This window comes from Colossoma macropomum, unplaced genomic scaffold (assembly GCF_904425465.1).
Source record: "Colossoma macropomum unplaced genomic scaffold, Colossoma_macropomum, whole genome shotgun sequence".
Taxonomy (NCBI): Eukaryota; Metazoa; Chordata; class Actinopteri; order Characiformes; family Serrasalmidae; genus Colossoma; species Colossoma macropomum.
Genome location: NW_023494796.1, coordinates 11,228,350 through 11,241,929, shown reverse-complemented (window position 1 = coordinate 11,241,929; position 13,580 = coordinate 11,228,350). Strand labels below are relative to the sequence as shown.

General features: G+C 36.3%; 1 protein-coding gene across 9 annotated transcripts in view; it reads left to right on the top strand.

The window, feature by feature from the left end:
* The first annotated feature begins 381 nt into the window (after window positions 1-381).
* Window positions 382-13,580, top strand: part of LOC118817098 — a 103,806-nt gene continuing 90,607 nt past the window's right edge. For 4 of the 9 annotated variants that reach the window (XM_036583797.1, XM_036583798.1, XM_036583796.1 and 1 more), the window contains exons 1-9: window positions 382-495; window positions 2,028-2,133; window positions 2,661-2,750; window positions 2,981-3,085; window positions 5,386-5,475; window positions 5,706-5,810; window positions 8,113-8,202; window positions 8,461-8,565; window positions 12,912-13,500. In XM_036583797.1, coding sequence (XP_036439690.1) covers window positions 2,662-2,750; window positions 2,981-3,085; window positions 5,386-5,475; window positions 5,706-5,810; window positions 8,113-8,202; window positions 8,461-8,565; window positions 12,912-13,500 — 1,173 coding nt within the window. In that variant the 5' untranslated portion in view covers window positions 382-495; window positions 2,028-2,133; window position 2,661. The remainder of the gene's footprint in view (window positions 496-2,027; window positions 2,134-2,660; window positions 2,751-2,980; window positions 3,086-5,385; window positions 5,476-5,705; window positions 5,811-8,112; window positions 8,203-8,460; window positions 8,566-12,911; window positions 13,501-13,580) is intronic. The other 5 variants (XM_036583790.1, XM_036583794.1, XM_036583791.1 and 2 more) reach the window with 2 other exon arrangements.

Genomic DNA, 13,580 nt, shown 5'->3' with positions numbered 1-13,580 from the left:
ACAATCATGCTGCGGTCAAAATCACCGTTGATTTTGACCCTATTCTGATGGTTGGTGTAAACATTACCTTGAGCTGCTGGCCCGTATCAACATGATTTTATGCACTGCACTGCTGCCACGATTGGCTGATTAGATAATTGGATGAATGAGTAGGTAAACAGGTGTTCCTAGTAAAGAGCTTGCTGAGTATATACATAGTTGTCCGATTATAGCATTTGTGTTTGTGATTTTTAAAAAAAAACACAATTTTTCACTCAGAGCGAAGCTAGAAACTGCATCTGATCAGTCAGTGGACCAACCCAGGTACCAGCTTGACATTTGTCTTTGTGTATGTTGCATAGGCGTAACGTTTTATCTTTTTAATTTGTTTTATATGATGGTTGTATTTTGATTTTTCACACAGAAACCGAAGCTAAGAATAGCATCTCTAGCTCCAACATGTGCATTATTCAACTCTGACAAGTCAATGGACTGACCAGCAATGTTCGAACAAGGGTATGTTTTCATCTGTCCGTGGTCAAGCTATTTTTTTAATATGGATATATTTCCAAGTAAAAAAAACGTCAGATCCATTTTATCCACAATAAATTTATCAAGTTTATAAGTACTTTAGCACTCAGGGCTCCTGTTGTATGAGCTTGTGTGATTTATCAGTTCATGGCTGAGCTGCTCCTAGATGTTTCCGCTTCAGAATCACAGCACTTACTGTGGACCGGGTAGCTCTAGCAGGGCACAAATTTGATGAACTGACTTGTTGGAAATATGCAGGTGGCATACTATGACAGCATGCTGTACAAGTCACCAAGGTTTTCTGTACAACACATTACTACCAGTTTGACAAAGGAGATTGCATGACTGTGCATGCTTGAATTAATACAGCTGTTAGCAGGGTCAATGACGAATAAGGGTTTCAATGACAATTTTAAAAATCTTATTAAAAAGGAGATGCTGTGAATTTTTATATCTGCATGTGTATTTGCGTTTATGTCTATGTGCATTTAACATCTTAAATGTAGTAAGTGTTACCAAAGCTTTTAATCGCCTATTTCAGTTATTGAAGCTGTACTAGTCTGGTTGCTCCATTTGACTTACTGGTTGTACCACTTGACTTTACAGACAAATTTCAGATTAAACAGACATTTACTTAAACACCAGTAGAAACGTTTGTCCTTGAACCTGAGTTTATGCTTAGATTTTTTTCAAATAAAAAAACGTCATTTTAATATTTGCACATTTTCGTGGATTTTCCAGAGGTCAGACCACCTGACATGGTAAACTGAACAATTCTAACCATGACCAAAATTTGTGAAAGGCGAACTGACCTTGGCATTCCACCCTGAAGGTCACTTGGGGTCTTCTTTATGACACAATACCCTAGCCCCTCGTTCATAAAAGCATAAAATCGTTAAAATAAAAGTCCTCTTTTGGTTGTGCCGCCTGACATTTGAGGAAGTAAAAACTTGTGGAAAGACAGAGTTGAGTACTTCTGAAGTTGTCTTATTTTGCAATATGTTTTTTTTATTTTAAAGTTTTCAAACATAAAATCATGCCAAACTATTTTATTTAGAATTTTATAAATACAATTAAAAAAATTAAACAAAAATTACGTTTTTAGATCTTAGATCTAGAACTGAGTCAACAGATATGGTTGGATGGTTGCACCACCTGACATTTTTAGAGTAAAATGAATTTTAATGGATGCAATGAAAATTGTTTCACATGAAAGAGTTATTGTTAAATAATGTGATATGTGTCCTGTATTCATTAATTTTTGGGAGGGAAAATAATGGAAAAAATGCACAACATGTCAATGACCCAGCAACGGGTGTGGCTGAAATAGCCAAACCCACTAATTAGAAATTGTTTTTGCATATATTTGCCCTGTAGTGTAGGTCTGTTTGATATGAGCTTGTATTTTGTAATTGTTCTAAAATTTAGATGACTGATAATTATTGTTATTATCATTATATAAAGTGATACCACCTGTTTTGCTAAATCATATATTGTATGTATTATATCTGTTTCAGACCAGAGGAGGTCAGGATACTGTCTCCCTTTGTTGTCCTTTAACAGTGATCAATCAAGGGACAAACTTGTCACATTCAGAAATAAAGCTTCTTCTCCAAGTGTAAGGTGAGTGTGTCAGTTCAAGACTTGTTTAAAATAATGATGGGTACAATGAAGCTTCACAAAACACTGTAGCATTCAAAGTAGTTGTAACCAAAATTGGTTTGGCTCTTTTTAACATACCCTTTTTAAATCGTTGGGGTGAAGTGATGAACTGCCCATGTGTCTCTCCCAGGTTGAAGCACCATGTTTTAGTGACATATTGTCACATTATGAAGCCTTGTTTATCTAGGATCACATGATATTTTAACAAAATCTGCACTTGGAAAGCTTAAAACAGTATTAAAACATACTAGTATCAAATATAAAACATATTAGTATCAAATGTCCAATCGCTAAATTAAAGTGTTTTTTGTTCTGTGATTTGATTTAGTTCACATCACTGCCTTGTGTTTGATTTCCCCTCAATCAATCATCATAACACTATAAAGTATACTATCGTAATACTTTATTTTTCAGAAAGTTACATGTTATCGTTGTATATATTTTTTGTGAAAGTTTTTTTTTTTAAATATTTCAATTGAATGAGCTAGAATGAAGCTAGAAGCAGCATCTCCAGCTCCAACATGTGCGTCTTTCAAATCTGACAAGTCAATGGACCGACCGATTATGTTCAGTCAAAGGTTTGTTTACATCTTTCAGTCAACAAAATATTCTTAAATATGTAAAGATTTTTTAAAAAATGTGTAATTTGAGACCCAAACTATGTAGCCTATTAAAGACAAAAATAAGCATAGTTTGTTTACAGGTTATGTTTTGATAAGCATTTACTTCTGATACGCGCTTAATTCTTTAATTGTTTGTACATAATCCATGCTGAATAATTCTTATTATGATTGTATTCTGTCGAAAGGTTGTGGCAGGAGAGTTCATCACCAGCTCCCACCTGCATGTCCATGAACAGTGATAAGTCAATGGACAGACCAACCGTGTTCAGCAGAGAAGAAGAGTTTCTGAGGTAAGCATGCTAACTGGTTCTTGCTGAGAATTCACCAATAGTAGCACTAATATGATTTTTGTTAGAAATGAAATTGAAAACATTAGTCATTTAACAGAATCAATAGTAAATCAGTCAAGACATGTTTAGTGTTTAAAGTTAGCCTCTTTAGTTTTGCAGTAGAACTACAAGACGGGAAAAGGCGACAAAGCGGAAGAGCAATCAGTACTTGTGAAGATGTTAGTTAGCTCCTACACGTAACTAGCAAAGTCTAAGCACATCCGTCTAAGCATTAGCCCATCATCAGGAGATCGTGAGTTTGATCCCTGGTGATGCTACAGGCGTCTGTGACCGGGAGTCCAAGAAAGCACAGTTGGCCTCGCTCTCTCTGGGTGGGTGGGATGGCTCAGCTTGATGCTAGTTAGCACAGGCGGCTGATAGCTGACATAACAAAACTGGCGGTTGGCACTTTCCTCTGAGCGCGTTCAAGCTGTCCAATGACATAGAGTTAGCGGCATTTGGAAAAGATGATTCTCAGGTCTTTGTCTGCGCTAGCTTTTGCCCTCTTGGCGCTGGTGGTATTGTGTGACTGGGGAAGTCTTAACTAGTGGGTGGAAGTGGATATGAGCAAATTGTGGAGAAAATTGAGAAAAAAAACACATTTTGGCAAATAGTTTGTAATATTTAAATCCACATTGTTATTATTGAATCCAAAACAACAATAATTGGAATGGCAGATAATTCCAAAACTTTAAATTGTACATGCATATGTAATCTGGTCACAGCACCTGTTTTGGACAGTTTTATGAAGAGATACACTGACTCATGAGGTGTCAAAATATACATATATATATATATATATATATTGTATATAAATATTATATTGAAAAGGAAATAGGCAACCATAATTATGATAATACTGATGCTTACACTGGCAGGTTGTTCCACAAGGAGTTCTTCACCCTGTAGAAGCACTGGGTTTTGCTTTCACAGAGTTGGTCTCCAGTTACTACTGTGCTTGTTGTGGGATCCTTTGCAAGCTGTTTGACAAAAAGCGGGAAAGGACAATTTAGAATGTGTTATTCATTAACTTTCTTAAGTGACTAACAGATTTACAGTCTAGTAAGGACTACATAATATGTAGGGCAGTGATTTCTAACTAGGGTGTTCCTTGATGATGGGTTAGGTTCCTGGAGTACAGTCCTGCTACATATCGTGTCAGTTGTCTGGATAATTCAGTGACATACAATATAAATAATTTGTTGCTGTCCCTATTTCTAAATTAAATGTATATCAGGTGCCCAGGCTGGTTACCATAGTCAACATGGGTTCAGCACTGGTTACTCTGATGAATCGTCTCATGATTTAATCAGAAACAAGTTACCTCAGTCATATAGCGTCTTCTAGAACAGGGGTTCTCAACCTTTTCCACCCCAAGGCCCACCTGTGTGTAACTACAAAGCATAGCGACCCACGTGAAAACTGAAATGAACTTTTTTAAGTACAGCTTTATTTTTCTTTTCTTAAGTGCTGACACTGAAAACCTGAAAATTAGGTCCTGAAAAAGAGAAACCCTGTTCTAGAATCCTGAGGCTTTCTGCAATAGCCATGGATCCTGTGAATTTCAAGAAATGGTTAGAATAAAGTGCTGTAAAGGGTATAATGTTAAAAGTCAATCTATCTGATGTGAAATATTCAGCCTACCTTTGTGTAACAGCTATTCTTTCTTCCTTTGTCAAGACAAGGAGACGTTCGTTTTCAGTTTTTCTCTTGTCCCTTTTGTTGCTTAGACTTCAATAGAATAGAGTTTGTTAGCGTCATGGTTAATGCACTTCAGTGGTGAATGCTAACAACAAACGAAGGTTAAATAAATATATGCAATTCAGCTTTTTACATCTTTAGTTTATAGTTTTTGCCTTTTTGCAAGTCTCTGAGTTTTTCAGTATAACCCATTACTACCATGTTGCTGATGGATATTGCATGTGTATGCCTGAATTTATGCATGTGTTAGCAATGGGTGTGGCTGAGTCAGACAAATCCACAAATTAGAGGTGGTGTCTGTGTACTTTTGCACTGTAGTGTATATCTGTTTGATATTGTGTTGTATTTTGTAATTGTTTTACAATTTAGATAGCTGATTATTGTTATTAGTGATGTTATAGAAGGGGATACCAGCTCATCTTGCACTGGACTATCAAAATTATTACAAAATAATATTAAGAAGTAATATTACGTTTTTTTCTTTCTGTACATTTCTCTTATTGTCGTATATGTTTTTTTTTTTCAAAGTTACATTCTTAAAATCAATTTTACACATGCAGAATGAAGCTAGAAGCAGCATCTCCAGCTCCAACATGTGCGTCACTCAAATCTGACAAGTCAATGGACCGACCGATTATGTTCAGTCAAAGGTTTGTTTACATCCTTCAGTCAACAAAATATTTTTAAATATGTAAAGATTTTTTAAAAAATGTGTAATTTGAGACCCAAACTATGTAGCCTATTAAAGACAAAAATAAGCATAGTTTGTTTACAGGTTATGTTTTGATAAGCATTTACTTCTGATACGCGCTTAATTCTTTAATTGTTTGTACATAATCCATGCTGAATAATTCTTATTATGATTGTATTCTGTCGAAAGGTTGTGGCAGGAGAGTTCATCACCAGCTCCCACCTGCATGTCCATGAACAGTGATAAGTCAATGGACAGACCAACCGTGTTCAGCAGAGAAGAAGAGTTTCTGAGGTAAGCATGCTAACTGGTTCTTGCTGAGAATTCACCAATAGTAGCACTAATATGATTTTTGTTAGAAATGAAATTGAAAACATTAGTCATTTAACAGAATCAATAGTAAATCAGTCAAGACATGTTTAGTGTTTAAAGTTAGCCTCTTTAGTTTTGCAGTAGAACTACAAGACGGGAAAAGGCGACAAAGCGGAAGAGCAATCAGTACTTGTGAAGATGTTAGTTAGCTCCTACACGTAACTAGCAAAGTCTAAGCACATCCGTCTAAGCATTAGCCCATCATCAGGAGATCGTGAGTTTGATCCCTGGTGATGCTACAGGCGTCTGTGACCGGGAGTCCAAGAAAGCACAGTTGGCCTCGCTCTCTCTGGGTGGGTGGGATGGCTCAGCTTGATGCTAGTTAGCACAGGCGGCTGATAGCTGACATAACAAAACTGGCGGTTGGCACTTTCCTCTGAGCGCGTTCAAGCTGTCCAATGACATAGAGTTAGCGGCATTTGGAAAAGATGATTCTCAGGTCTTTGTCTGCGCTAGCTTTTGCCCTCTTGGCGCTGGTGGTATTGTGTGACTGGGGAAGTCTTAACTAGTGGGTGGAAGTGGATATGAGCAAATTGTGGAGAAAATTGAGAAAAAAACACATTTTGGCAAATAGTTTGTAATATTTAAATCCACATTGTTATTATTGAATCCAAAACAACAATAATTGGAATGGCAGATAATTCCAAAACTTTAAATTGTACATGCATATGTAATCTGGTCACAGCACCTGTTTTGGACAGTTTTATGAAGAGATACACTGACTCATGAGGTGTCAAAATATACATACATATATATATATATATATATTGTATATAAATATTATATTGAAAAGGAAATAGGCAACCATAATTATGATAATACTGATGCTTACACTGGCAGGTTGTTCCACAAGGAGTTCTTCACCCTGTAGAAGCACTGGGTTTTGCTTTCACAGAGTGGGTCTCCAGTTACTACTGTGCTTGTTGTGGGATCCTTTGCAAGCTGTTTGACAAAAAGCGGGAAAGGACAATTTAGAATGTGTTATTCATTAACTTTCTTAAGTGACTAACAGATTTACAGTCTAGTAAGGACTACATAATATGTAGGGCAGTGATTTCTAACTAGGGTGTTCCTTGATGATGGGTTAGGTTCCTGGAGTACAGTCCTGCTACATATCGTGTCAGTTGTCTGGATAATTCAGTGACATACAATATAAATAATTTGTTGCTGTCCCTATTTCTAAATTAAATGTATATCAGGTGCCCAGGCTGGTTACCATAGTCAACATGGGTTCAGCACTGGTTACTCTGATGAATCGTCTCATGATTTAATCAGAAACAAGTTACCTCAGTCATATAGCGTCTTCTAGAACAGGGGTTCTCAACCTTTTCCACCCCAAGGCCCACCTGTGTGTAACTACAAAGCATAGCGACCCACGTGAAAACTGAAATGAACTTTTTTAAGTACAGCTTTATTTTTCTTTTCTTAAGTGCTGACACTGAAAACCTGAAAATTAGGTCCTGAAAAAGAGAAACCCTGTTCTAGAATCCTGAGGCTTTCTGCAATAGCCATGGATCCTGTGAATTTCAAGAAATGGTTAGAATAAAGTGCTGTAAAGGGTATAATGTTAAAAGTCAATCTATCTGATGTGAAATATTCAGCCTACCTTTGTGTAACAGCTATTCTTTCTTCCTTTGTCAAGACAAGGAGACGTTCGTTTTCAGTTTTTCTCTTGTCCCTTTTGTTGCTTAGACTTCAATAGAATAGAGTTTGTTAGCGTCATGGTTAATGCACTTCAGTGGTGAATGCTAACAACAAACGAAGGTTAAATAAATATATGCAATTCAGCTTTTTACATCTTTAGTTTATAGTTTTTGCCTTTTTGCAAGTCTCTGAGTTTTTCAGTATAACCCATTACTACCATGTTTGCTGATGGATATTGCATGTGTATGCCTGAATTTATGCATGTGTTAGCAATGGGTGTGGCTGAGTCAGACAAATCCACAAATTAGAGGTGGTGTCTGTGTACTTTTGCACTGTAGTGTATATCTGTTTGATATTGTGTTGTATTTTGTAATTGTTTTACAATTTAGATAGCTGATTATTATTATTAGTGATGTTATAGAAGGGGATACCAGCTCATCTTGCACTGGACTATCAAAATTATTACAAAATAATATTAAGAAGTAATATTACGTTTTTTTCTTTCTGTACATTTCTCTTATTGTCGTATATGTTTTTTTTTTTCAAAGTTACATTCTTAAAATCAATTTTACACATGCAGAATGAAGCTAGAAGCAGCATCTCCAGCTCCAACATGTGCGTCACTCAAATCTGACAAGTCAATGGACCGACCGATTATGTTCAATCAAAGGTTTGTTTACATCTTTCCATCAAAAAGTTATTTTTTAATATGGAAGCTTTTTTTAAAAAAAAATTATAATTTGAGACCCAAACTATGTAGCCTAATGTAAACAAAAATAAGCATAGTATGTGTGTCATCTACTTTCTCTGATATTTATGTTCCATTATGTTCCAAGGTACATTTTGATAAGCATTTACTTCTTGAATTGTATGTACATAATCTTTGCTAAATAATTCGTATTAAGATTATTATGTATTCTGTCAAAAGGCTGAAGCAGGAGAGTCCATCACCAGCTCCTACCTGCATGTCTATGAACAGTGATAAGTCAATGGACAGACCAATCATGTTCAGCAGAGAAGAAGAGTGTGTTAGGTAAGCCTAGGAACTGGTTCTTGCTGAGAATTAAAAAAGTAGTGTCATTAATGAACAAGTTTGGTAAAAAATGAAGTTCAAATGGTGTCATTTGGCAGAAATAATAGTAAATGTCAAGGTATTTTTCGTTAGTTTTGCACTGGAGCTACAAGGCTAATTTAGTTGACATTGGAAGCTTATGCCTCACTAACAGCATTGTGAGAACTACATGCCTGAATCATTGCACAATTGCATCAAACTGTGTCAAGTTGTTAACCAATTTCGTAGACTTCCTTATGTGGTTTCCAACACTGTATAACATACAGTTATCTATAAAAATTAAAGCGAGTCAGATGAATTTCAGGCTTGCTTTTGTCCAGTTGTCACCCACACCAAAGTTTATATGTTTGCAGTTAGTCCTTGCACAGAAGTTAGCTACCTACTACACATAACCAGCAAAGTTGCCCTGGTAGAGTTTTCTTTGTCTTGGTTTGAAAGAATGCCTATTTGCTGTCACTCTTCTGATTTATTTTTACAATATTTACTCAACATACAAGTATTGAGCAATATTTTAACAGGAAGCCGCACTAGAAGGAAGAAATGAATCTAAACTGCCATCTTTTAGTCAAAACATGCAGCTGTTCAGACCATCTGTTTTTGCATAAATGTTTATATGACAGTATTTGGTTTCTCAGAGAAAAAATGCATCACTTAAGAAGACTTAAAGCCATAAATTAAGAATGTAAATAAAAAGTCTTTGTGTTATTAATATTTTTATATATCTGACATAGATTGTTAAAATGAACATCTGTGAAATTGTAATGGCCAACTGCACCACACGAGTTAAAAATCATATGCTTTAGTTCACTCTTTGGTGTCTCCCCCTGCTCCCCACCTTAGCAACAAAGTGTGTTTTAAACCTCTGAGTATCATACACATTTCATATCTGAAAGGTAGATCAGATATGAGTACTAGCTTGACAATAACATAACATTGCAAATCCCATAGCGGAAATTAGTTTTTTCATAACTTTATCACTTTTAGAGCTGCCCTTTTTCAGCATTCTGTTTCTGAGGTAGCTAATGTAAAGCATTGCAGAGAAATAAAATAAGACAAAATAATATCACACCTGCATTAAATCTGCATCGTGTGCAGATCTTTGTTTGAGCTTCTTAATTTGTTAGCTCTCTAGGTTCCATCAAAACAGAAATGTTAGCAGTAATGGTTGCTCTCCAGTTGGGGGCAGGGCCTTGCTCTCTGTCGATCAGATCTCTTCAGTCGTTTAGAGGGTGGAAACCCAACTTGAATCTGTGACATTGATTGGTTTTATTACCAGCGACAACCAGTATATTTTATAAGAAAAGAAACTCAAGCTTTCCATCTGGAAGAATTAGGCAGTTACCTATTCTGCCTGTCCACCTGATTTCTATGCCCCATGATGCCTTGTGTGAAATATGAACAGAATAACTGGTAAAGCTCTAACAGACTAAAAGTTATTATGCCAAAAGCTAATTATGCTAAAAGTGAATGAAACCTTAATAGTGACAGAAATGTGAGTGCATATATATAAATATTGTCTTTATTGTTGTAATGTGTATGTGCCAAGGTTTGTAATCAGTCTGTCAAATGAGAAACCTGCATGAGAGAAATGCTAACTTTAGTCATAGGATTCTGTTTGTAGACCACTCAAATTCGTAGACCACTCAAATTATTTAGTTTGTTAAATCAAAAGACAGTGTATCGCTACTACATTTATAATTTATAAATTTATTTGATATTTTGATGTGTTAATGTAAAGTAAATATAGTAATATTTGTAATTATCAATAATAGAAAGCAGTAACATTCAGTATGTCTCACTAAAACCTTTAGTAAATGCTGTGAAGACACTCATATAAAACTAACATTTTAAACAGCCTCAGAATGTAATAACAGAATATCCTATGCTTTATAATTTTATTAACTATTTAAATTTTGTTTACATGATGCACCACTTGCAGTCATAAAATCATAAACATTTGGCAACCATGGCTGTTATTACACAACCTTTGACATTTTGATTTTTTAATTTTGGAAAGTGGGGGGGGGGGGTTCTGTTGGCCACCGAGAATTCTGAAGAAGACCTTCCTTTCCACAAACACAGTACAGGAGCAAATCACACTCAGTTCATAGAAATAGTATTTTATTTTCATGGGTTACTCAGAATCTGCAGAGGTTTCTTGTAGATATTTGATGCAGGTTCTCATTCACTCTGATTTTCCGTCTCAGCAAATTATACAGCAGCAAATTGATTTGACAGTAAGCTTTTTTTCTTGTTAGCAGCTAAATGAAATTCTACAGTTTAACTAGCTGTCATTTTGATAATGTTAACTTGACGTTAGTATAAATTTGAGAAGAGCTCAGTGTATTGTGAGGCAGGTGAAGCAGCGTCTGTGATTAAGTTGTTTGAGTCTGTGCCTGCAGCAGTATTGTCATGGCCTAACTGGTCCAGGAGGCTGGCGAGCAATGGGCACCCGATCAAGGCAGATGAAGCGTCAGACCGCACAGGAAGGGCAGTTGTTCAGTTCTGCAAAGAAAGCATATAAAATTTGATGTCATGCCTCAAGAAGAATGTTACAAACATGTGTATTGCACAAAATATAGAGTGCAGAGACGGTTGCATATAGAAACACAGTAGGCTTGTTTGACTTAATGCTGGCTGTGTTAGACCTCTGTAATTTGATATCTTTCACAGATTCAATTCTTAATTTCTGTCAAAAAAAAAAGTTTAAGAATAGCAAAAACGTTTTCCATTTGCTGCTGTGGTGTTGTTTACGGTGCTACAGCCACACTACTGTCAATCACTGAAACGACCACACAGTCCTAATCAGAATTAAAGTTATTTAACATTTTAACTCCATTTGATTTATGGTTGAGGATTTTTTTATGTCAGACTTTGGTTACTGATGAACAAGTCACAGGTCTTTCAAATCATTGAGATTTTTAATATTTTCAGTGCAATAACAAACCCTTTTAAAAGAACTAGACTATGCTCTAAACTAGGCTCTAGACTATGGTGTTATGCAGTAAAGCTAAATCATCAACCCCCCAGACTGCTGAGCACACACAAACAATCTAGCCATCAGCCATATTTCAACAACCATGCGAAAGCTAATAGTGCGATGTCTGCAGGATCTCTACCCTGAAGAACGTTTTGCCCACCTACAAAAAAACACTGAAAACCGGGGTTTCAAAAATTCTTTGGGGACCAAGGGGTCTTGTCAGTGTGTAGCCTTATGAGCCACTGTAGATCCTTTATCATGAACTAATTTTTTATATATATTTTAGTCTCAGAACTGATGGCTGCATCATTTTCATGTTGAAATCACACAATTTTCTCCCAAGAGATAATGTTTTAGTTTCTGAAATTGTCGTATTTTTAATGATCACAAGTTTGTATGTCTGCAGTTACAGAAATTAAAGTATAAAAGTATTAAAGTATAAACCAGTTAAAAAGAGACTGTAAACAGCAACCAGCATTTTATGGGCACAGATGAAAACAAAAATGGCCTTTTCACAGAGTGAATCGAAAGACACATTTGTATGTCCTCATCATGAACATCTGGCACTTCTTTAACTTCTATAGTAGTAATTGGCAGAAATTAGCTGCTAGGTTGGCTACATGGCTAAGCACTGCACATTGCCACAAACCACACAAGTTAAAAAGTATTTTTGTGGTACTAGACAGTTTGTAGTAGCTTAAAATAACGTGATATTATTGCTGTGGGAGGAAATATTAATAGAAAAGTAACTTTCAAAATTAAGGCTTATGTAACCACCCTGTTAGGTTAGGTCTTAGGTTTTACATCACTGGTTTTGGATGCACACATAACATTGATTTAGAAGTATTCCTTTTACAGATGTTGCATAGTATACTTCATATTTTTGCATCCTGAAAAGTAATGTATTTAAAACCTTAATATGTTGGAACATTTGTAGAAAGCTGACATACTTATTTTTCACAATTCTTATTGGCTTCCATTTCTTGTTAGCTACATTTAATGAAATAATACATGCATAAATAAAAACATAACTTTAGACACCAAACATATCTTTACTAATCAACCTAGTTATTTAGGTTAAGGAAAAAAAACCTATTATTTAAACTGATGTTCTGATTTTCACTCTGTAAGCAGTTTTATATTCACCTCCAGAATGAAACCTGAGAACATTTTAACGTCCTTGCTTTTTCTTGAACAGAAATATCAGATTTGAAAATGAAACTTACACTTCAGACGTTAGATACTGACATGAAACACATTTTTGTTGTTTCAGTACTATTATGCTACCATTTTTGATCACTGATTATTATACTTGTGTTTACCATAGAGCATTATCAGCCAGTCTGTTGACTGAGGATCACTTCAGGTGTCCAGTGTGTACAGATGTGCTGAAGGATCCAGTCTCCATCCCCTGTGGACACAGTTACTGTAAGACCTGCATCCAGAACTACTGGACCAAACCAACCCTACAAAACAGCTACTGCTGTCCTCAGTGTAGGAAGAGATTTAGAACTCGTCCTGCTCTGAACCAAAACTCAGCTCTGGCTAAAGTGGTTCAGAAGCTGCAGCAGGCCAGGTTCAGTCCTGCTCTTCCTGATCAGTGCTACGCTGGACCAGGAGATGTGGCCTGTGATTTCTGCACTGGGAGGAAGCTCAGAGCGGTGAAGTCCTGTCTTACCTGCTCTGCGTCTTACTGTGAAACTCACGTGAAGCAGCACTACACAGTAGCAGCTCTACAGAGACACACGCTGGTGGAGGTGACTGGAGATCTGGAACAGAGACTCTGCAAGCTGCACCAGAGAGCTCTGGAGGTCTTCTGCAAAACTGACCGGACCTTCATATGTCTTATATGCACAATGGAGGAGCACAAAGAACACGATACTGTCCTGGCCAAAAATGAAGATCCTACAGCTGAGGTAAGTTGTTCAAGTCGATCACGTAGAAACAGCTAACCTGAAACTGATATTGACAGTTTTCTGTGATCAAGTAAATGTGC